The sequence below is a fragment of the Stigmatopora nigra genome, chromosome 2, assembly GCF_051989575.1.
Source record: "Stigmatopora nigra isolate UIUO_SnigA chromosome 2, RoL_Snig_1.1, whole genome shotgun sequence".
NCBI classification, from domain to species: Eukaryota; Metazoa; Chordata; class Actinopteri; order Syngnathiformes; family Syngnathidae; genus Stigmatopora; species Stigmatopora nigra.
Window position 1 is genome coordinate 10382196 of NC_135509.1, and position 25118 is coordinate 10407313.

General features: G+C 41.3%; 2 protein-coding genes across 4 annotated transcripts; one reads left to right on the forward strand and one right to left on the reverse strand.

The window, feature by feature from the left end:
* Nucleotides 1–100: 100 nt before the first annotated feature.
* Nucleotides 101–4846, reverse strand: LOC144210168 (nucleobindin-2-like). Of its 3 annotated transcripts, none has more exons than XM_077736662.1 (13): nt 4739–4846; nt 4189–4341; nt 3638–3745; nt 3429–3561; nt 2983–3086; nt 2715–2900; nt 2484–2574; nt 2347–2405; nt 2038–2133; nt 1627–1716; nt 1200–1370; nt 862–913; nt 101–773 (listed from the first exon to the last, which is right to left on the reverse strand). In XM_077736662.1, exons 2-13 carry the CDS (start codon nt 4336–4338, stop codon nt 691–693), a joined length of 1323 nt encoding a protein of 440 aa, XP_077592788.1. In that variant the 5' UTR covers nt 4339–4341; nt 4739–4846; the 3' UTR covers nt 101–690. The 3 variants fall into 3 exon arrangements, with proteins under 3 accessions (XP_077592788.1, XP_077592782.1, XP_077592797.1); XM_077736656.1 differs by having other exon boundaries at nt 4735–4846; XM_077736671.1 differs by having other exon boundaries at nt 4189–4393; nt 4739–4826.
* A 405-nt stretch (nt 4847–5251) lies between these two features.
* pik3c2a (phosphatidylinositol-4-phosphate 3-kinase, catalytic subunit type 2 alpha) lies at nt 5252–24950 on the forward strand. The gene is made up of 33 exons (XM_077736698.1): nt 5252–5394; nt 8280–9502; nt 12420–12511; nt 12658–12818; nt 14494–14614; nt 14757–14868; nt 15023–15102; nt 15280–15343; nt 15454–15600; nt 15679–15712; nt 15857–16082; nt 17180–17302; nt 17397–17564; nt 17645–17756; nt 17978–18120; nt 18734–18925; nt 19003–19096; nt 19177–19271; nt 19441–19621; nt 20099–20203; nt 20287–20379; nt 20550–20679; nt 20767–20903; nt 20994–21163; nt 21259–21415; nt 21653–21762; nt 21976–22183; nt 22251–22375; nt 22676–22793; nt 22870–22951; nt 23067–23173; nt 23257–23382; nt 23570–24950. The coding sequence occupies exons 2-33, from the start codon at nt 8351–8353 to the stop codon at nt 23750–23752; spliced, it is 5148 nt and encodes a 1715-aa protein (XP_077592824.1). The 5' UTR covers nt 5252–5394; nt 8280–8350; the 3' UTR covers nt 23753–24950.
* The last annotated feature ends 168 nt before the right edge of the window (nt 24951–25118 follow it).

Consider the following 25118-nt stretch of genomic DNA (forward strand, 5'->3'; position numbering starts at 1 on the left):
AGTCGATACTGTGACCCAATTTAAATGTTGCCACTGATTCTCTCTATGGGATTTAGGTCTGAATTTTGGTGGACTTAAAAAAAACAAAATGCAGTAAAAATGCCACTTCATTTGCTTTATTTCCATTCAGAACAAGATGGTGGTAAAATGTTAGGACAGAAAAAGTATGGTAGCATGGGAAAGCCATCAATGAATCATTCTATATAGAGAAATTACCTGTAGTTAGGGCATGAATGCATAGAAAAAAGAAAATGATATAGTTCTAATGACAACAATAGCTGAAAATGTAAATCAATAAATACTAGTAAGCATTTCAACCTTGAATTTCAGTGGCAACAAATTGCACTGGAAAAATAAAATATATAAGATTTCAAAATTCAAGGAATTTTCAAAGTGAGAAAATTACAAACTGAAAATTAAATATGTTTGAAAATATAACAAACTGCATTGATTATCCAGGCCTTCCATAATGTTGTATTGTGATCTAATGTGTATTGAGACCTGTTGATTGTTCAATGGAAGTCTGCATATGAAAATATTTCAATTCATGGAATAATTCCAACCTTAAATTCCAATTAGAAATGAGCTACCCTCCTTTTATCCACTGTCATTGAAACAAAGAAAAGTAGACAAGAAAGAAGGATGAAATGACAACACCAAGCAATTACACAGACTCCATGTTGGGACCCATTAAAGATGTGAAATCAGAGTTGGGGCTTGTGTGGGCTGCACGCTTAGCACTGGTTCACCTCCAACTCCCATTGCTCCAGGTTCTGTAATAATGACCCCGCCCCCAAAATGATCATCACATTTTGCTTCACCGCAAAATTTTACAGCAAGCAAAACTATCCTATGAATCACCTTTAGAGTTTGACTTGGATAGGGCTTTTTTTCTCTCCAGTTCATCCACGGCCTGAAAAAAAACAGAAAAGAACAGAATAAATTGAACATATAAGTCAGAGGTCTCCAAACTATTCCACAAAGGGGCCACAATGGGTGCAAGATTTCATCCCAAGTGATAAACAAGATGATGCTTTCACCAATCGGGAAGCTTATAAGTATAATCATTTCATTGCAGGCAGGTGGGCAGAAACCTGATTGGTTAAATTATCTGCCCTGGATCCATTAAAACAATAACCCCAAAGTGTCCCTTTAGGAGTGGTTTAGAGATACTGGATGTTGATGATGATAATGTGGACCTGCTGAAGGCCCTGCTTATGAGCGTTGAGCTCCTCCTGCTTCTTTTGTAGCTCCTCCCTCTGTTTCTGAAGCTCCACCGCTTGATCGAGGATCATCTTGCCCTCCCTGGCCAGCTGCTGCTCATATCCTGCAAGTTCCTCCTCGGTGAAGAAGTTTTGCTGCTCCATTGTCTGCAAGCCACACGAGCGTCAATGTAAGATATACTTAATACAAAAACAGTAGGTTACATTTTACCTTTAAAAATAAAGGTTTTGGTTCTGAACATATTTTTTTAGGGAAGATTTTTTTGTTTTCATTTTGTGCCTATTGCTACAATGAATTGGCAAGTTGGTTGTGTGGGCTTGCTCACTACTATTGTATATTTGTACCTGCAGTCAAATGTTTGAGAATTCTGGTCTTAGTGTGGGAAAGTGAAAGGATTTATACCTCCCATTCCTCCTTTTGTTGGAAATCTTGCTTTTTCGTGGCAGCCATGAACTCGGCAAGTGACACCAGTCTGTCTTTGTTGGTGTCCACCTGAACACATTACAAGTGCTCACAGTTTTAAAAAAGCTCTCTTAAACTCTACGTGTAGGCAAGAGTCACAAAAATGCAATTTTCACATTCTGATACTTCAATTATTATAAATGATTAAAAAAAGAAAAATCAAGTGTACAGTATTTAAATTTTGAGCTAGTTTGCTTTGGCAAGAATTTGCCTAAAGTATATTTTATATAAATAGTAAAAATGGCAACAAGAGAAATATGTAATAAAATAAAAATAGGTTGATATTCATGTTACAAGGTGTTGCACTGTATATATCTTTCAAACACCAATTGAATTATAAATCCTACACACCTCATCCATGACATGTTCTCTCATTCGCAGCCTCTCCTCCTCCATCGCTACCATGTCAGCGTCTTCATCATTCTTGGAGTCGTACACTTTCTCAAGCTTGAACACACAGAATGAATACTCCAAAATTACTACATATCTAAATTTCTTTTAAATAATGTATTTAAAAGTGTATTAATAATGTAACATGTTTTTTCTTTTTGAAGTATTGGTAAATTAACCATTCCAGGGGTTATATGATTTTTATTCATCAGCAATGCCCTTCTGCAGCAGATTGGATTACATGAGCACTCATAAATGATGATATCATACCTCTTTAGTGAAGAGGGCCTCAAGCTCATTCTCATCAAAGAAACCATCACCATTGTTATCTGTACACATTTGGCAAATATCAATTATTTTTAGACAAAGTTCCATCCTTTTATTTGTGCTTCACGTGTTAGTGCTACCATGCATTTTGAAAAAGGTCTTTGGATCAAAGTCATCCGGGTCGAGACCGTCGGACTCTTGCCACACCTCTTTCAGCTGGTCCTCACTTCCCTACACATACTAGGCATGTTAGCACTTGTTAACCAATTCAATTGTCTACAATGTTTAAAAATATACAAAGCGGCACCTGGAAGATTGCCTCAAGTAGCAAACGCTTCGTACTTGTTCACTTCCCAGTCCTGCTGACTCACCGGGTGGTTGACTTTGGCATGCTCAGCATGCTTCTTTTTCATCTCCTGCTGGTGTTCCTCCTCCTTCTTGCGTTCTTCCTCTGTCATGGCCTTCAGCTTCTCCCGCCTCTCGTGCTCTTTCATCATCTCGTAGCGCTTAAACTCGTCATGGCGCTCTTGGTCGTAGTGTTTCAGGTCCTTGGTGGCCTGTTGGGGCGACCAGTGCCTCTTAACACACTAGCTGCCATTGACTGTGATAGACATCCAATTCATTATTTGGGGTAATTACCGATTTGATGAGGCGGTCCAAATCGTCTGGCTCAAATGAATGTGGGTTGTCTTGGTTGAGGTGTTCAAATTGTCTTAGCAAGGCCTGGTGGTCAACTTTCCAGCCTGTGCAAACAAGATATACTTTTAAATCGGAATGTATTATTTTAATTGAAGTGCACTAAGCCTCAAACTTTGTTTTGCATGTTTCTATCCAGTGCATTGGTGACCTAACTATAGCCTTCATGATCTGACTTTTTATGTTCCTCTTTAACTTCCTGCACTCACTTTGCTCAATAGAGAGAGAAAAACAACTAAGTGGCTTCAATAGTATGGCATCACTAATTTCCCCTATTTCATTTTAAATGTTATATCCGATGTGTCAACTGCAGAAGTACATTACAAAATGGTTTGTGCAACAAGCAATACACAAGCCAATGTCGCAAGAACAACATACTGGGTAGTTACCGTCCCCTGCCTCAATATCGTGTTTGGCCTTGATGAGTATCCGTAGCCTGTTCATCTCTTCCCGCTTAAGCTCGTCCAGTTTGGTTCGGAGGTTATTGTGGACAAAGTCCAGCTCTTTGGCAAGTTTGCCTTGCTGTAAGTTGACACAAGAGTTTAGTGGTGCGACAAGCAGTGAGGTCAACAGATGTTTTTGGATTTCGAAACTTCACTTGGATGTCCTCCATGTTGGCGTTTTCTAACTTCTCCCGGAAATGGGGGTCTTTCTCCAGGAATTCGATGACCTCCCTGAGGTAGCGGTCATAGTGCAGACCAGTGTTCTGAGATGAACAAAGTGGAATGCATAATCCAATAAACATGTAAACTTTACATAGTATTTGTCACTTTTAATAGTGAAACCTCCACAGTCCAACACAGGGAAATGGCTGAATGGCAAATAGAGAGCCATTTTATCGCTGTCAAACTTTTACAAATCCAAGGCCAATGTGTTAAAACATGGCAATGTTTTATCTATTGTAGCCAGCAGCAGTAGCTTGAAAAGTCATGTCTTTCACAGAGAACTCATTGTGGGGCATTGATATGAATTGCTTTACGGTAAAAATGACAGTGCTGTTAACATTTAAACAGTTGTTTGATTTCATACGTACTCAGTCCATCTATTTTAATAGTAGAAATTATAAAAGCACAAATTTACAATACCCAAGTAAATCTGAATGTAATCAACAATAATGTATTCAGTAAATAAAAACATTTTTGAACTTACTGCACTCTGTGGGGCATCCAGTTTATCCTCTCCGGGCGTTGTGTTCTCATTGTTTTGGTCCACGGTAATAGGCAGTGTGTGGGTGCAAAGCCACAGACTCAGCAGAACCGGAACGCGTTGGGCCAATGCTTTACCTCCTACAATCGCCATCAACTTTGGATCATTGAAATACAGTCAGTAGGTGCAATTGACACTGTATCAATTCCTCTTATAAGACCACACAGTATGTACAGACAGTGCATCCCATGACCACATTCACTTGGAATTAGGCAATGTAATAACAAGTGCAAAGGTTGAAGCTGCATAACTACTGGACAGGTATACTGTATATGATCTGATCGTTTGCAACATTGTGATTTGAACGAAATTAAGATTTTTCTTAGTTAAATATTTTTCATTAAAACGCAGTGGACTGCAATACACACGGACGGCTTCCATATGTTGACCGGTGCAGCGATTCTTATTGGACAAGCAATGGAACAAGTTTCCAACTATCGTCAAGTGTGATACTAAAACACAGTACAGGTAAAAGAGTGCATTACTCACATACTTCCTGATACACTTTTAGCTCTTGAACGAGTTTTTCTTTAGCCTAGCTTGTGGATGTTTACAACCGCCACCTGCCACCGATCCAAGCCGCTCATGACATCAACTCTCGCGACGGATTGGTCACCATGGTAACGCTCCACCTACGGCTAACGTCATTGGACGGCCTAGCGGCGTGGCAGTCAAACTGAATGCTGATTTGATAAACTACTTGTCAATCAAAACTGTCTTGTAGTTGATTAAGCAGACCGTACGTGGCGCTCGGTCAACCACCGAGAGGGCGGAGTCAATTTACTGACAATTTCGAATGAGTTAATCGTTTTATTTACATTTTAAGATGATAGACTATAATTCTCATTCAATAATGATTCAATATATACATGTACGTGTTGTTTTAGCGGCAAACATATATTATATTGTACCCAGATAAAACAAAATACCCGAAATGATAATTAAACAATTCTAGATCTGTCGGTCAAACGTTAGTTTTAAATTGTCCACACGGTGTCGCCTTTTCCCTCTCCCCAAACTTCTAGTCCAACCCCCCCAAAAGCCTGTCGTCCAACCTCCACAGGAACTGACGTCTTCCCCGTGCAAAGTAGATGGAAAAAAATGCAGCTGTGGGACAAAAAATGGCTCCAAACAGCACACCGATAAAAGGTGAGAAAGTGATATTTCCCCGCTTACTTAAAATGTCTCTGTGCCAAAACTTTTTAAATGACTTAGTCGTCGTTTCGAATCCGCGGTGCCTTGTCCAGATCGAAATCGGTTGCTTCCCGTTTGACAAAAAAATGCTTCTTTTCTTCCTTGTTGTGGGACCGAAGCGCTTGATTCGGTACTACTTAAAAAAACAGGGTTAAAACCTAGGTTAATCACTCCGTTGTTTTAACAGGATCGACGTTTAAATGCAGTTACCGTGTGCTTGTATAGCAATCGAATGTGTTTTTTCTTCTTTATTTAGTTAGCGGCTAACTTAGCAGTCAACTTAAGTTAGAAGTTTGAGTGTTGACATTCGAAATGATCACCGGCTTATTAAAAGTGGACTGCTGAACTTGTTTTGTTTTTATTGCCATTATGCTTACTGCTCGTTCACAAGTTAGAAATTTGTACAAAAATGATCTATATCAGACTCAACAGTTGCTGATGGTCTACCTGCCAAACTAGCTTTCGTCCACTTTTAAAATGATCAGTAATTATTATGTCTGATTTGTGAAATTAATGCACTATCAGCAACCTTTGACACTGCCAAATCCTCAGAATGAAAATAATGTTAACTTAAAATTATTTTGGTCTAATATTTTTCTTAACAAGGAACCATAATTTGCTGCAAAAATAAAATCCCAATAAATAGTTGACAACCCTCCCGATCTATAATAAACATGTTTAAAATTGTCTTTTGTAAGAGTTCATAAGTATTCCCCAAATGTTGTCATATAATGCAAATACAAATGAATATATAATGTGACTTACTGCTTTACTGTTAGTGATTTTCTTAAATAAATCACTGTGTTGCACTTTACCATAGTATTTATTATAATTCTATAAATACATATTGTATCTTACCAATACTAACTATCTTCTGCTACTCATTACCAGCATATCACAATGTTTCACTGCATCATCTTGAAGAGTTTGCCCATCCGAATTGAACCTCACAATGAACCCTGCTTGCTTTTCAGATGTGTTTAGGTCATAAACAGAAGCATAAAAAATATTTTGTGTTTTCTGGTCAAAGGTTTCAGGAGTACTAGTGTAGTTTTTCTGTTTAGTCAAGCAATTGTTTTGACTTTGCTTTCCTTACGTGTCTTGTTTTTGTCATAAATTCTCAAGTCTTTGCCCCAGTTACATATTTTCCATTTTTAAGATGTTCTCCTTGCACTTTGAGCCAGCAGACTACTAGGCAGTTTAAACGTGGATTGGAAAGCAAGACTGGTAAAATCAACACTTGTGTGGTTTTGTCAATTCATGGAGGAAGTGAATGAACCAAGAGCTTCCAAGACTTTTTTTTTCTGTGACCTCTGCTTGCATTCCCCATTTGTTTCCACTCTAGTGATCATCCTTGCCTGGCTCGTGAATACTTAAACAGCACAGTGACCGGCGGCCCCAATGTTGTTTTTAAAGGAGCAATATGTAAAAGTCGTGGCCAAAAATGGTAATGCAAAATGGATTAAAATATGGATGAGCACATTTCTTCCTTTCAGGTTCCTGGATAAGCAATTTACAATGGAGAATCATGCTGTGTTATCATACCAATATAGCCTTTCAATCAGAAAAGAAAGCAACCTTTGTTTATGCAATCTGTGGCAACTTGGACAAAAATACAGAACTGGCTGATGGTAGTGGGCGGGGCATCCGTTTTAAACACAGAATCAAAATACTTTTTGACGTCGTGAAAATGAAATTGGATAGGAGTTGTTGATTCATTTAATACATAAACAATACATGATCTAGGTTCCACAGTCGAACTTTAGAGCCTAGGGTTATTTCATTTAATGGCATTGGATTTCCCCAGTGTTCAGTGACTTTGGTTTTGAGGCCAAAGCCGAATTATGATGACTCACTTATTTCTTTGGTTTATTTTTACTTATTTTCACTGCCCGCCTGTGTTCACACAGCTGATAACATAAACTTGAGTGCGAGGGCCAGCCAGAGGCATTGAGGGAGTGTGAGAGTGAGTCTGAGCGAGAGACCCCTCAGGTTGCTTAGCATGCCAAATTCTTGAACCGCACAATGGTGTTAGGCAAGCTCCGGTCCTAGCCTCCTCCGCCACAATGGGAGGGCAGTGGTGGGGGAAGGGGGTATTGCTCAGGAGTGCATAGTGTGAGGAGGAACTCACTCAACCCTGTGGTGACGAGATGAATGGCAGCTTTCAGGAGTGCACACTCTCATTTGTTAACAACAATATGTGGTTGAATTGGTCAGGGAAGTTGTTTAGTTGTTTACTAACCATGTCCCATTCCGATGGGTGTAAAATGATAAAATATTACGATTAATTTGCTAAGAAATTCAATTTCTTTTTTAAGGAAAACAAACAACATGACTACCCACTATACACACTTACCAAACCCAATTTTCTTAGCTCTCTGTAAACATCAACTGAAAATGAGGCGTCATTGTGAAAAGAAAACCCCTTATGTAAATGTTTGTAGGAAGTTAGTTCAGCTGCTTTATTGGTCACAACTCTGAGCTCAACCAAACCATGGTTCAAAAAAGCTGTAATCATCAGTAGAAGGGACGCAGCAGCGATCACTGGGGTCGCATCAAAATAGGTTATGCTCAGAAAAAAATGCAAAATATGTCTGCTTTAACAATTGGCATGCCTGTTGACAAATTGATTATGTTAATCTAAAGTGTAATCCCGCTAGTCATATGTGTAAGAATGACCATGCAATAACGGTTTGGTTATTTTGAACGTTTTAGTTTAGTACATTTGCATTTCATCTCAAAGAGTATTGAAATAATTGATAACATATTAAAGCAAAAACAACATAGTAGTTACACCTATGTGTAAGTGTACACACTTTAATTGTATCTCTCCTTTGCAGGCATATGAGGCTTTGAGTTGCAGTCCCAATGTGAAAAGGCGTCATGCTCGTGGCCCCTCCCAGTTGACACCATGGCCCAGATATCTAGAGGTAATGGGTTTAATCTGGATGTCCCCCAGCCAAAGGGGCTTGTGGGCAAAGAGGAAGCACTCCGCATGGAGGAGGAGGCTTTAGCAAAGCTCCAGAGGGACAAAAGGCACACTCTTTCCTCATCTTCCACTGGGGCGTCCTCTCCCAAGTCAAACAAATCCAAGTCCGCTAAAGTTACCGCCGCTTCTGTTGCTTCCCAACGTTCGCCCGCCACCAAAAGACCAGAAAAGGACCTCATTGTGTTTCCTGAGATCAAGAAACCGCCAGAGGCCAATAGGTTCAGTGACATCGATGTTGACAAGCTGACCAATGAGGAGTTAGAAAAGCTCCTACTAGATGAAAATTTTGGGGCCAACAGCAAACTATGTCGTCCTTCATCGCTGCTGGGCTTTAACCTCAGCGCCTCCTACCCTGGTGGCCATTCATGTAGCTCATCCCCTTTCCAAGGTTCTCAATGGACACCCATCCTGTCCACTCCTTCGAGCTCCACTGGGTCTACGCCCACTCATCAACCAGCACCGCTGTTCCCTTCCACTGCGTTTGCTAAGACAGCAACATTTCAGAATGGCTTCACTCCAACCATATCACCCTACATGGCGCTACCTTCTCAGCAGTCACCATTCTTAGCTTTCACTCCCATCCAACCTGCCGCCACCAGCACTATGGTGTTCCCACCGCCGCCGACGGTGGACCCCGAGATGGCAAAGCTCTTTGATAAGATTGCCAGCACCTCGGAGTACTTGAAGAACGGCAAGTCGGCCTGGACAGACACAGATTCCACATGTTCTGCCTCTCTAGCACCCAACCCAGTGACCCAGCAACCAGCGGCTACGGAATCCGCATGCATCAGTCGCTTTGAGTGGCTGGATCTCGACCCGCTGACTAAGCGCAAAGCCGACAGTGATGAACCGAGCACGCCGCCGGAAGATGGTCCGGAGGTGGCTCAGGGGCTTTCTGCACGGGATCCATGGGACGCGGTGCTGGAAACCGAAGGCAAAAGTTGTAAAAGCCCCCCGCTTGCATCAGGGTCGGCCCGATCGCAAGTTAGGAGAGCGTCCACTGGGGCTGCTGTCACTAGGAGCCATTCGCTCAACACCCTGGAAACGTCTTCACAACATAAAGCAAACAGTCAGGTAAGCACACCTCGCCCAGGCTGGAGAAAACTATTTTCAACTGTACATAACTACTCGTGTGAGCGCAGGAGTTCCATAGTAAAATATACGTTTATCAGTGTATCTCATTCTGACTTGCGCATTGGAATCTGTATATTTTTCACAGTTTCTCAAACTCCAAACCAAGAGGAAAAAAAGCCAAATTGGTACTGTGCAGTATAAAATGTGCTTCTAATTGGTTGGTAAAGGTTCTAGCCCATCCATGACCCAAATATTGGATCAGTATCATTACAGTTGAAGTGAAAAAGCAGCCGCCGTGGTATACCAACGTTGGTCACTCAGCCTTACTACTATACCAATTACATTCTCTTTACTTATTTTCCAATCTATGTTTTTTTCCCCAAGCACAAGTGAGCTGAGGTTTTGCAAGGAATATTTAGAACATTGCCTCAAGACTGCGATGGGCAACTGTTAGTGAGTAACTGTTTATGCAGTTTCTCTATCCATTTTTCATTTTACCCTAAATATCTAATAACCTCCCTTATGTTGTTTGGGGGCAATTTAGACTTGTTCTTGGCTGAGCCACTAAAGAGGCATTTCCAAATCCCAATATGTTGATGAAAAAGGACTTGTCTCTGAAAAGGCCACCTTCACATACTTTTGTGTTAGTATTGTTTGTGGCTTTATCCAAATCCCAAAAATCTGCATATTTTTCAGAATGTTTGCTTTTTAAAAGCAATGTGGCATGCAATTGCATGATTAGATTTAATCAACATTTTATGATGTTGTTTTAAAAAAACAAGGCAGAGGTTAGTCATTTTATATACTGCACACCTAAGCTTGCATGCAGGTGCCTCCCTATTTTTATGACTCTCACACTTCACATGAAGGTGGAAATTGCTTGCCAAACATTACCTTCTGTAATACAGTATACACGCAAACCTGTTTTTTTAGCTGTAAAAAAATTCTCATACCTGTAATGAAAACAAGCATCCAAAAAATGTCACTTGCTTTTAAGATTGTATAGTGTGTGATAATGCTTAAGTGCCTCGGACACTGCAGCTCCCCGATGTGTCAGCAAACATTTGGAACATACCACGAACACACTGAAGCGTTTTGCTTATCACAGACAGAGTCGGCATGTTCCCACTTGCCTGTCTGTCTTATTTCTGATCTTTATCTCCTCAGGCAATTTCACTTCAAATTCAATGAGTGTTGTTTCCCTTGCCGAGTTCCCAAATACACTGAACAGTCTGAACTAAAATAGACCCAACCGCCAGACTCTTGATCTTTTATTTAATGCTCTAAATGAACTTACATTGCAGCATAGTTGATTCCCGCCTTTGCTGTGCAGGGATGTAAACCTCATTTTTTTAAATATTGTTTAAGTCTGTCACTAAACAGCAAAATTGCACTCTATGTTCATTTCCTGATCAAAAGAGGAAGCTTATTTGTTTGGAGTTCTCCTGCTTGTCTGATTTAAAAGGACTGCTTGCAAGAAGCACTTAGCGTATCGATCTGACGACTGCTCAAGTCTTGCTCACTATGGACCTGTTAGAGCACCAGCTTTATTAATTTTGAATGATATCCAACAAAGGATTGACCATGTACAGTAGCTGGAAATAGGATAGATGTATTTAATACTATATTTTTCATTGTCATAATGTGATTGCCTCCTCATGGTTGTCTTTCTCACGCTGTCCAGTATCACCATGACACATCACAAAAAATAAAAGGGAGCAAAGGCTTTTTAGTCAAAGTGGGAATCACGAGTGCAGAACAAAGAAGGCCGTGTCTCACTGTACGTTGTTTGTTTGATTCACCCTGTTTGTTTTTGCTTAGAATATGGCGCTAAAAAAACAGGACAACTTGTGAAACTTGTCTTCCCAGCAGTGCCATAGCAATGGTGGTTAGAATATGTGTCACTGGTCTGCCTTTGCGAGAGACCCAGGTCCACCATCAATCTCCCCAAGTGACTTGCAGAGATTCCTGACATCTCCTGATGTTATGTCACGAAATCAGCTCAGCCCACATTAAGATCGAGCTTATGCAGCTTCACACTTGCTGCCCTCTGTAGGAACTCACATTAACCTACTAAAAATGTGTGTAGAACTTTACTGCCAGGGCTAGGCAAGATTTTTTTTTAACTTCAGTCTGTATTTTCAACTTGTCTTTCTTTAGCTACGATCCAAAGAAAAGTTATGACACATTGAGCTCGCTTTCAAAGGATACTGGGAACTGGATGACCTAATGTGAAACCATTTCAGGAAGTTTTTTTTTAGTTTTATTGTGACTGACATACTCTCGGACAAGTGGCTTGGTGTGTTCAAACAGTCAGACGTCTTAAATGGGAGGAAACGACGATTACATCCACATTCCAAACATTTCTTCAGACCTCTTTCCCTCCTTCCCATTTCTTTTCTTCTCAATATTCTATCACCACCTCCTCCTTCTCCTCTCTCGCCCTTCCAGAGTCAAATTCTACAAAAGCCATGATTGAGCACTTTTGCAAAGCTGGGATTCTTGTCCTCTGCATTTCCTGTGCCACAGGACGTCCCTTCCTTCAGTCAAGAGTCCTGTAAAATAGCACAAAGTGTTACAGATATCCTGGCAGTATGTAACTAATATTACAAGTGCTTGCGTGATTGTGAGGAACTGTTTCCTGGCTTCCCGTAAGCACTTCTGAAACCCTGTATGACCCAGTGAGGCATTTCTGTTTCCACTATTTTAAATATTTTTTTGCCATTTACCTTTAGCTAGAACATTTAGATGTGGAAAATTGGGTCATGCTCATTATTTACAATGATGGTGATTAAAATAAATAAGGCCTCTCCTCACATGAGGTATTCCATGGTTGGAAATGTACAATTACCATTCCTGAAGTTAAAGTATATGCATTTGTGTTTCTAATTTCTTCACTCTATGTGTCTATGACAAGGGAAAGGGTAAAGGTCTGGTGAAGAATGATGCCTTGGAGGAAGAAGACGCTCAGAACCTGGAGGTGGTGGCGTTCTGTAAAGAAGTTGCAAGGTATAATATCGAGATAGAATCAGTGAGTCCTAATTGGCAATGGAATATTAAAGTAAAACTATAAACAGTGACAGTGATTTTGTGTTAGAGGTCTAAAGTGTCATCTTTTGTGAGTCACCACTGTCCCTTTGGGTCGCTTCTTACAGCCTGAGGTCCAAATTCCCTCACAACAATATGGCCATCAACCCGGGATACATCCGCAGCCCCGTCATTTCCCAGGGGGACGCCAAAGGCGACACCAGCTGCTCCGTGAAGGTGTCCATTGAAATCTCAGAGTCCCAGCAACCCGTGACCTTTACCTGTGACGGTACGTGGTGTTCATCTAGGGTCAAAAACATTTCATATTCATATTTGCTTTTAGGTGATATTTAACTTTATTATGTTTTGGTAAACAAAACAAAAATCCCTATGCCTTTAAGAGAGAGTGCTTACTGATAATAAGGCCCCACTGACCTCCCACTATCCCGTGGGAAATACATCATGTGACTCGTGTATAAATGTATCCCCAGTTGGAAACAGCTATGTTTTTGCCTGATCTCAAGGCCTTTTGGTTTCTTCCTGCGGTGAGCTGATACCGGTTGGCCTCTCACACACTTCTGTCATTACCCTCTTTTGTGTCTAAATTCGATGGAGGTCATTTGTTGCATTTGGCTGACTTACCTACTCTTTGTTGGCTAATTGTATAAGCTTACTTCCTCCCAATTTCCCAAATAGTACTTTCCCAGCTTCCCAACTTCTCTTCGTCGTCCTCTGTGTTCTGTTCTCATTTCACACATTTCTTGCTTTCTTAACTTTTCAATGTCTATGGAACTGGCTCTGCATTTAGATATGCTGACTCACTTTGTTTTCCCTATTTGTGATGAATCCTGCACTTTTCAAAGCACATCGTAACTGCAAAAACATACTAGGATATAACTGGCCCTGTGAGTGTGGTCCTCACCTTCTATTGTTACATACACCTATCAATTCTTTGTGAACCAATCTATGGACACCATTGTGCCTATAAACACCTTCGTATGGGACCTCCAGGCTGAAGTCAAGAGCTTGCCTGCTTTCCTTCCACCAGCATGTTTGAAAATATACCTGCAATATAAAATGGAGGTGGTACACTATGCTGAAGAGTGGTACGATAGAACTTACCACCCTTTCAACTGCAATTCTGTTCTGAAAAAAATAGCCTCCATTCCTTTGATGGGTGGAGGGCTGTTATTACTGGATCCAGGGTGGTCTCCATCTCTTAACGTCTCGCTTACTACCACACTTCTTTTGGGGTAGAGTTATCTATCTTTGGATCTGTTCGCTAACAGTCACTTTAAAAAAAGCTAACTTACCAAAATAAACCTTTGTGTTACCTAGATCACAGCCTATGCCACTAATCCCTGTCAACAACACACTCCTTTTGTATTTGTATTGAACTGAGAACAGGTTTGGTTTGGAATACGAGCCCTTTTAATGTCCATTATATTGTTAGAAGGATAAGTATACATTCACACATCATATCTTTATGTCCACATACATGGTACAACAAGTAATCCATTACAAAAACTACCAAAATGCCCTTCATAACTACAAAAACATGGTGGACATGAATCTATCCAGCGGGAAATCTCCTGGATTTCCTTGTGCATTCCAATATGAAAGTGAGACTGAGGGCTCCACCAAGGCATGACAAACACCCAAAACATGCCTATCGCTTCACTTAATTACTGTAATTTAAGATAAAGACAGATTCTGTTCCTTTGTCTTCTTGGTGGCAGTAATGCACGTTTAAAATTTCAAATTTCTTGGCTCAAACTAGTTTTGTTATTATTAACAATAGTTCCCCACCAACACACATGTAGTAAACATTGTTTCGCCTACTTCCCCCACTTCTATTGCTGATACACCGAATGTCCTAAAACAGTTCATTTCCATTTTCATTTCCTTTCCTGTTGCGTTTTCATTTCCCATCTGTTTATCAGTCGCTCTTTTCCACATTACAGTGAACTCTCCAGTGGAGCTTCTGATCAGTCAGACACTCTGTTGGGTCCATGACGACCTGGACCAGGTGGACTTCTCCAGTTACCTGCTCAAAGTGTGTGGCCGGGAAGAAGTGCTGCAGAAGTGAGCTTTTTTCCCCCAATAATTGACACTTCAATGTCAATGGCTATTGTCACCCGGCATCATTCAATTTCCCTTCCTACTTATTAGCCCATTCATTGTTATGCTTAGCGTAACATTGCATCTGTGTTGTGTTGCACCACAGTAAACACAGCCTGGGCAGTCATGAGTACGTCCAGAACTGCAGGAAGTGGGAGAATGAGATCACATTACAGTTACTCTCACACTCCACCATGAGACGGGACTTGGCTCGCACTGTAAGTCATTTCCATCTCCAATGAAATGTCTCCTTTAACCTCACTCCCAGCACCTCCATTCATCTTTATTTTTACCCTGGGGATTCTGCTCAGTCGTCTGTTTTTTCCATGATCAAGTCATTAAGCTTTCCTATACTTTTTATTTCTATCTCAGTTGGATGATGACAATGCCTCCATAAATTTGGAAAAACACCTGAGCTATGTGGAGCGACCGTTTAAAGAGACCGCCACTAGGTAAGAAGTGTCTAGAGGTGTAAGAGCATGACTTCAGACTGGGAATGCTTTGAATCGAGGATAATAGTGTCAGAAATCACCCAAGCTTGAATTTCTTGGATGAAAGGGCAACAGCATCCTGGAAGCTTACACTATATAGAGACAAGTTCACCTTTTTCTTTGTCTTTCTGTCTCCAGACAAGGTCTGATTGACTACCTGGAAGGTTATCACAACCAAGTCAGCATCTGCTTACAAAATGAGGTACCGCTACAATTATGCTAATGGGAACTCATTTTCCCCCAAAAAAAAGCTCATGGTCGTCATCTGTGTTTTTACACTCAATACAACACACACCTTTCTCTGAATTTCAGAGCAACCAGTACAAGACTGTGGACCGGGTAGTGCAGACGGTAAAAAACCTGTGCTGCGCGCTGGACGAGGTGGAGACGCAAGCCGTCGCCGAAGCCATCAAACGGCTGCGACACTCCGTCAACTTGCCCAGGACACGCTCGCCAAAGGTGGGTTCTAAAAGCACACACATGGCAGTTCTTTATGTGTACATGCCCCTTAAAAAATTAACTTGCCTTATCTTGCAGCTGGATTCCCAGTCATCTGGACAGGCAGCAAATAGTAAGTACCATCCTCATTGTCTGTTTTGTTCATTATAATTTCATAGTGGCTCACTGTTGTTCAGATGTCTGCTAAGGTCCTACAAAGTTTAAATGAATTCAATGTTTGTATGCAATATCAAGGAATCAATTTTTGACTCATTAGGTTTTACCAGTCCAGTGGAAGAGAGCATGGCTCAGCTCACCCAGGCTGTGTACGACCTTGCCAAGCTCTACCTTCGCTCTTTTTGTGCGCCTTCCACCTCCATGACCTCGCTCAATGAAGAAACATTGAAGGAACAGCGGAGCAACAAAGAAGCATCCGGAACCACGGACCACCTCCAATTCACCCTCTTTGCCCTACATGGCATCCCGGCCAACTGGGTCAGCAGGTAAACGCCAATGCAAAATTTCTTTATGAATTCAGTACAATATAGCTATAACAATTGACTCTCTTAATTCTTCAAAGCACACACACTTTAACAAACAGCTCTAATGTTGATCTCTACAGCTTGTTTTTCCATGGCGGTGTCCAATTTCAACCTGGCTTTATCTCTCTTGTATGCATTCCTGAGAGCCTGGAACAACATGGAGAAATTTTCCATTCCCAAATCTTTGTTGTTCATCCATAACCAGAATCAGAACTTTTTTTCACTGCAAAATCTGCAAGTTTGATAAAAGTCCAAGTGATTGTATTTTTTTTCTATCATCCATTGGCTTTATAGTGATGTCACGGCATATATAGAATAGAAATCTGATTAAACTTGAGGCCTTTTCCTTTCCCACCATTAACTAAACTAACCCAGTTTTTTCCTCAACCATTATGCAGACATTTTCTTTGCCATCTCCTCACTCAGTAGCAATTTTCCTAACCAGCTTCTGCATGGTCTGTGCCCAGCTCTATTTTAAGACCGTCGCAAACATCATTGCTGTGTTTATCCTTCCACATGAATGTATCCTGACATTTTTGTCGTATGATACTCTCTTTTTGACTTCACGTTGCGTGCGGATTTGGCCTGTGTGTCATCCATCTGGTACAGCCACAGGGAAGGCCCGGGAAACAGACAGTCGATAACACAGATGGCATTGAGCGCAAATGTTCACATAATGTGTTTGAAACACTGTTGAGTCGTCCCATTTTATCTCAACTGGTTCCTTTTTTCTTGAGTGTGAACATAATATTGTGCTCAATGTGTCTATTTGCAGCATTTCTGAGATATGATTCAAAAGTCATTCTCAAGTGTGTGATTAAATGGGGACCAAAGCATACTAAAATTGAACTCTACTAGTTATAACACCCACATGTTAAAATTAGACTTGTTCTCAGGTGTATGTGTGGGCACTCAAAGATGACAAAGAAGAACAAAAGTAACCTTTGAGTAAATTTACAGGTCTTTTAGTACGTAGGTGTTGCCATTATCATTGACTGCAAATAGTGGGTTAAGTGTGATACGCTACAAAATGTGTCTATTTTTCTTCCCCTTTACAGCTATGAGAAATACTTCCTGGTGTGTTCTCTCACCCACAATGGCAAGAACCTCTTCAAACCAGTGCAATCTAAACGAGTGGGCACTTATAAGAGCTATTTCTACCACATCAAATGGGATGAGCTGTAAGTGATACATAGTACTACCTTGTATTCTCTTTGTTTAAAAGTCATTCCCCTCCTTGACGAAGACAATGTCCTCCTCATCCGTTTGTTTTAGGATCAACTTCCCCATTGCTGTGGCAGTCCTCCCGCTAGAATCTGTTCTTGGCCTGACTCTGTATGGTGTGCTCAACCAGAATGCTGGGGGCTCCCCCGACTCCAACAAGCAGAGGAAGGCCCCGGAAATGCTGGGCAAAGTGTCAATGCCACTGTTTGACTTTAGACGGTACTTGAAATAGATTTGTGTCACAATTAAAGTCTGAAATGTGCATACAAAGCTGATCTGAGAGTGGGCGTGCTTCACAGGGTTCTTGCCAGGAGCACCCGCCTCTTGTGTTTGTGGACGTCGGTACAGGGACCCGCTGCTGGCTCAGCAGGGGGCCGCAAAAAGATGCCTACAGAGAGAATTGTGTTGCAGGTTAGTAAGATAGAGACATCATTCATAAAACTAGTAAATAAAACAATTGAATGACAAAATAATAATTGCAATGTTAACATATAAAGTACAAATGCAGTAAATGTATGCACTTTTGCCTCATTAATAATTAGTCTCCTCAGTGTTTTCTGGATGATACAATAACATAGCTAACGTGTCCACTTGAATGCAGCTTCTAAATAACTTCATTGCGCTTCCGACAGGTTGACTTTCCCAACTCTACGCTGGATGTTTTGTATGTGGGACCTCAGGAAGACTCCACTCCAGAGCCCAACCCAATTGAGGAGCTTGACCCTGACCTCCGACGCAAACTGGAGAAAATATGCAGCCGGGCTTCTAATTTTGGGTAAAAAAAATACAGCTTAACAAAACAGCAGCTTTAAAAAAACTGCAAAAACTATAACGGAAAGACCCTCAACACTTAAGTAAGCTACAGTATAGTAACCACAGAACAGTAGTTCACACGCTACTGGTTTAGCTATTTCAAAATCTGAGATGTTTACAGTCTTGCACACATTGGTATTTCGTGTCTATTAAGTGAGGCAGACCAAGACAAATCTACTCCCTGCTGCCAACGCAGACGACTTGAACTCAAACACAGAGTTTATCTGCCTCAGCCACCCAGGACCATTTCATTCCCATCCGTTCCTCTGGCCCATGTGGGCACAAGGCTTTTGTCTGTGCCCTCTTTTGTCACTGGCCTGATCCCTTGAGAACAGCATGAAGTTTATACAGAGAGGTCAGCCAGTAGAACAGGGCTTTGTGTCACCTAAGCGCTGCACCAGAACTAAATTGAAGGGGCGTTTGAGGAAAAGTAACAATGGCCTCCAAACCAGAGAATTTAGACAAGGCAACCACCCACATAACTCATTTCAATCTGAAAAATCTCCAAATGTGAGTTTTAGCTCAATTATCAATACTAGTAATGCAGTCCCTAATTATTGGCACTCATTCTGCAGGCTGAAGCGGGCTGACCACCAACTTCTCTGGGACCACCGACTCCATTGCCGGAGGGATCACCCCAGTAGCCTGCCCAAGGTTCTGGCCAGTGCGCCCAGCTGGGACTGGGCCAGCATGGCTCACGTCCACTCGCTGCTACACTCCTGGGCCCCGTTGCCACCGGTCACTGCGCTGGAACTGCTCGATTCCAAGTATGTACAGTTTTGCAAATTTTACTTTGTGTGTGTGTGTGTGTATTTGAGTGAGGTCATCAAATTTTTATGTGCAGGTTCGCTGACACTGAAGTGAGACGAGTGGCTGTCAGCTGGGTTGAGGAGAGTACTGATGACGAGCTGACTGACTACTTACCACAGTTGGTGCAGGTACACCTATTGGCACACGTCACTTAGTTTGACTTAACCAGTTTACATCTCATTTCCTTTGGTTGTCCCCATTCTCACAGGCTTTAAAGTTCGAATGTCACCTCAAGAGTGCCCTCGTCACGCTGCTGCTTTCCAGGGCGCTCGGAAACATCAACATTGCGCACTACCTCTATTGGTGAGCTCATTGCACACATGCATATAAACAGCAAGTAGACTTATTACATTATACGCATGCTTTAGAATGATGCAGCAAAGTCTCTCTCCGCCAAAATCAACAACCATGCTCGGTCTCCCATTTTAAACGACGAATTCTTAACGTCTCTTATTAACTGTGCCGTTGTCAGGCTGCTCAAGGACGCTGTGCAGGATGCGCCTCTGGGGCGGCGTTACGATCGTGTGCTTGGGGCCCTGCTGTGCCTCTGCGGGGCCAAGCTGCGAGCTGAGCTGGAGAAACAAACGCAGCTGGTCACGTTGCTTGGAGCCGTGGCGGAGAGGGTCAGACAGGCTAGTGGGTCCACAAGACAGGTATGTATGTCTTTGTACCTATCCATAAGACAGTGCTACATGTAGAATTTAATTCATCCTTTAAAGGGGCCTCATTGTCTGCCATTTATGGCCCCAGACGTCCAATCCATTCCCACTGGGAGAGGCTGGGTGCAAGTATGCTAGTCTTTCCAGTCAAAATGAATTGGACATCTACTGGTGTCAAATTGCACTGAAACATAAGCATTCGCACCATGTCCTCTCAGTTTAAATAACTTAAACGTCTATGTGTCAATGCTAGGCAATGATTTACTATGGCCATAACAACAGTATATTTCTATTTTTCATTCATTTCAATGTAATTTTAAGTTAGTCTTCATTAATTCTGCGCATTACAACAAATGTCGTTGTTTTTTTTTGTTTTTTTTACCTTCAAGGGTATATTCTATTGGATTTCTCTCTTAGAAATGTTGTTCCCAATATTACATGTGGCTAATCTGTAGGTTGTTGTGTGTTCAGGTGGCTCTTCTAGAGGGCCTTGAAAATGTTCAGAACTTTTTCCAGAGAAGTAGCTGCCGCCTTCCCCTTTTCCCCAGTCTGGTTGCCAAGGAACTCAATGTCAAAGTAAGATACAGAGATTTTTTTCTTTCTTTTTTGAAGGATTGCTGCAGTGTAAAATAAAGTTAAAACTTATTTTGTCTGGGCAGGCCTGCTCGTTCTTCAACTCCAATGCTGTTCCTCTCAAGCTGGCTCTGGTGAATGCCGATCCACTTGGGGAGGAGATCAATGTTATGTTCAAGGTAAGACACTCAGACGATTTGAAAAAATGAAACATTAAGAATGACATTTTCTAAGTTTTGAAAATATATATATAACATCGAAAAGCAGCCATATTCCTTTTAGGTGTGCAATAAAACTGGTGCTCGAACCAAGTCTAAAGCCATCTTTACTTATTTGATAATTATGTTAGGTTGGAGAAGACCTGAGGCAGGACATGCTGGCCCTGCAGATGATTCGCATCATGGACCGCATCTGGCTGCAAGAGGGACTGGACTTGCGTATTGTTAACTTCAAATGCATCTCCACGGGCAAGGACAAAGGTTCGAAAAACTCAAGTCACATGGCTAGCAGTTGAAATTCATGTTTAAGGCCTTTAAAAACATTAAAAGTTTTGGTGTTGTTGGCAGGTATGGTGGAGCTGGTGCCATCCTCTGACACCCTGAGAAAGATCCAAGTGGAGTATGGGGTCACCGGGTCATTTAAGGACAAACCGCTGGCCGAGTGGCTCCGCAAGTACAATCCTGCCGAGGATGAGTACGAGAAGGTACCATATATTAAGGAAAAAATTGGAGGGAGGTAATGTTTTTTGATGTAACGTAATGATTTTGTATTTTTCCATCGTCCCACTCCGAAGGCATCCGAGAACTTCATCTACTCCTGCGCGGGCTGTTGCGTGGCCACTTACGTGCTGGGAATCTGCGACCGGCACAACGACAACATCATGCTGCGCTCCACGGGACACATGTTCCATATCGACTTTGGCAAGTTCCTCGGCCATGCCCAGATGTTTGGCAGCTTCAAAAGGTGACAGTAAATGGAAAAACCTTTTCTGGATGAAATTGTCAACTTGTTTTGGACTTCTGAATGATTTTTTCCTGTTTTGTTTTGCCTGCCTACAGGGACCGAGCACCATTCGTGCTGACTTCTGACATGGCTTATGTTATTAACGGTGGAGAGCGTCCCACCAGTCGCTTCCAGTTGTTCGTCGACCTTTGCTGCCAGGCCTACAACCTCATTCGCAAGCACTCCGGCCTTTTCCTCAACCTGCTGTCACTGGTGAACACTCAAATATTACACTTCTCTGCATGCATCAATCTGCAGTGTATAGAAAATATAGGTCCATTTGAATTCTTAAATCGTTGGTTGTGTATACTTTTTTCTCTCCCACAAAAATCTCCTACTTGCCTCCTACTTTTTATTTTGTGCTTTAAAAAAACTATACACTGTCCTTCCTCCTTCCAGGTGAAATTGTACAAAATGATGGATGATGAATATTATCTTATCTTGTTTCAGATGACGTCATCGGGGCTGCCTGAGCTGACTGGCTCTCAGGACCTGAAGTATGTTTTTGACGCGTTGCAGCCACACAATACGGATGCAGAGGCAACAATATTTTTCACCAGGTATGCCAACTGGTGACCATTGCAATCGACTAATCACAACTAGAATGTGCAGTGTAAATCCAGCCTAAATAATACATATAAAATCCACCAATTAGTAACAAATATAGGCAAGCATAAAAAATCTATTTTGATGGGCCACTGTTGGTTAAGGTCAGGCTGCAAGTTCTGCGTTTTGGTTTCAAGTTTATTGACAAATTTATGACATCACTGTAGACTGATCGAGTCCAGCCTGGGTAGTGTGGCCACAAAGTTCAACTTCTTCATCCACAATCTGGCCCAGCTCCGCTTCTCTGGTTTGCCAGCCAACGACGAACCCATCCTGTCCTTCTCGCCCAAGACGTACACCTTGAAGCAGGATGGCCGAATCCTCTCTGCGTCCATCTTCTCTTTCCAGAAAAGATACAACCCTGATAAGCATTATGTATGTTTTTCTTTCATATACACATGTATCTTTGACTAATTGTTACTCCAAACCCTTTCGGTTCCAGACGTACGTGGTGAGGCTGCTCAGGGAAGGCCACAATGAGCCCCAGTTTGTCTTCCGGACGTTTGATGAGTTTCAGGAGCTCCACAACAAACTCACAATCATCTTCCCTTTGTGGAGGCTGCCAAGGTAGTCTCCCCCTATGCTTATTACTCTTTATAAAATTGGATTCACTTAGAAATGACATTGATAAGTTTGCCAGTTTTGACGTTAAAGCTAGTTTACCTGAAGAGAAATCACCTTGTCAAAGAAAAAAAATAATAACCATTAATGATGAACTATTAGTAAAGGCATTGATTGAGTGCACATAATTTCTTTAGGGGAATTGCTGAGTAGAAACCTAACGAGCTCCCTCTTGTGGAGAAAGTTTAGAATGCAGCCAAAGCACGAGTCAATTGGTTGTTTATATCAGTGATTTTTTCTCTCTAGTTTTCCAAGTAAAATGGTGCTCGGCCGCACTCACATCAAGGAGGTGGCTGCAAAGAGGAAGCTGGAGCTGAACAACTATATCCATAATCTGATGAGGAGCTCGACTGAGGTTACACAGGTACAAACACACACACACACACACACACACCCTAAATGTCACTCTATCATTGCCATCTAACTTGTTTCTCTTGTAGTGCGACCTGATCTACACCTTCTTTCATCCAGTGGCACGGGATGACAAAACAGAAAGTTTGGAGGCAGCCACAAAAGCTCCGGGTAAACAGGCATATTTATCAATTTGTTTTCACAAGTACATTCTATGAGTACTGTCAAAAAACGTTTTAATTATGCTGAGAAGTTTTACCTTCTCACTGTGTTGTGACTCTTGCAGAGCCCCCATTGAGTCCTACAGCAGGCCGTGTGGAAGGGGAAGTGAAATTGTCCGTCTCATACAGGAACAGCACACTCTTCATAATGGTCATGCACATCAGAGATCTGGTAAACAGTCCAAACATTCAGTCATCGGTTTGCTCACATTCCTTTCTTTCTGAAGCCATATTGTTCGTGTTTTCCATTTCAAGGTGTCTGAAGAAGGAACGGATCCCAACCCGTATGTGAAAACGTACCTCCTCCCTGATCCACACAAGACCTCCAAGCGGAAGACCAAGATCTCCAGGAAAACCAGGAACCCGACATTTAACGAAATGGTTAGAAAAGTTATTGAGTTTCGATGCAAAAATGACTTTTTCAGCACTAAGGAGGAAAAAAATAATTTCACAAAAACAAAGAGGCTCATTAGCCAATAGGCACAACAATTGTACCATGCACATTGTTTTTTATTTTTTTTAAATCCATCACATTAGAATGTATTAAAACACAGACCTTTCTCCTCAGTTGGTGTACAGCGGCTACAGCAAGGAGACCTTGGGCCTACGCGAGCTTCAACTCAGTGTGCTGAGTGCCGAGTCCTTGCGTGAGAACTATTTCTTGGGTGGCATTACTCTGCGCCTTAAAGATTTCGACCTGGGCAAGGAGACGGTCAAATGGTACAAACTGACAGACGTGCCCTACTTCTAAACAAAACAAAAAAAGCCACCTTGATTGTTTCAGTGACAAAACAATCGCACCCCCCCCCCTCCTTCACACCTTTAACAATGAGCTGTAATATTTTGTACATTTTGATATTAGAGGACCAAAACTGCTCACTTACACGAGTAAATATAAATATATAGAGAGATAGACACGTTTATTTTTTAAGGACTAGAAACAAAAGGGTTTTTTACATGTTCTCCTTTCTTAGGGGCTTTCACAGTTTGCTGCTTTTACTGCAGACATGTTAGGTAGTTTGATACAAACAGGTTCCAGGTAATGAACTATAAGATTCAACATGAAAATGTTAAGTTTACTGCTTTGACTGCAGATACTCGAGATAATTTGACACAGAACTTTCAAGGTAATGAACGGCAAAATGTTTACCACAGATACTTTTTATATAATAGCTGATATTAGAACTCATCTGACCTAAAAATTTAGGGTTTGCTGTTTTTCTGGTAACAATTCTGAGTATAGTTTGGCCAACCAAATTCCATATAAGAAATTACAGGAATCCTCCACAAAGTAGAGGGTTGAAGTAAATCAAAATATTCCATGTATAAAACTATTTAGCATCCTTCTGGAAATGTGCCAATTTAACTCCAAGAGGCCCAGCAAAATCCAACTCGCGTGTGCCTTCACGATGATACATTCTCTTTTTCAATGTGGCCTTATTGTCAGATTTAGTTTTAGGAACCAGGCTAAAAAAAAAATCTCTGGAATGGCCAATGAATTTTGGGGGTTGTTTTTTGATTAAAGATGGGCTTCTACTAAATGCACATTAGCTGGTATTAATAATAAGAGCACACTTTTAAGGGAGTTTGCATCCATTCATGCACACACTCATTTGGATTGTTCCGGGTGTCTCCCGATTGCACTTTTACTCACATGCAAATTTTGGAGAAAAAAAAAAGATAAACTTAAAGGTTGGTGACTGTTTTTCCCCCCTGTAAGCATGTTCACATATGACTGATTGACCATAAAAAAAAAAAAACAATGCAACATTTGCTTAAATGAATATTATAACCACCTCAGTTCACGTTACTACTATCTGTATAAAGCAAGCATCACTGATGACATGGCCAGTTATTTATTTGTAATTGGTGACTTGTAACTTCCTCCTCAATTGATCAGTGTGTGGACTGTAATCCTAAAGAAAATTAAAATGTTTTTGAAATGTGAATTTGTCTCTCTCTTCCTCTGATGTTAAAAAGATTGCTTACATTACATTATAATATATCTCTTGTTGCAATCAATACATTTTACTTTTAGGATGAAAAGGTGTAAGACCTCACATGATGGTTTTCGCTTTTTTTGTATTATTTATTATTTTTGCAAGATTTTTCTTGTT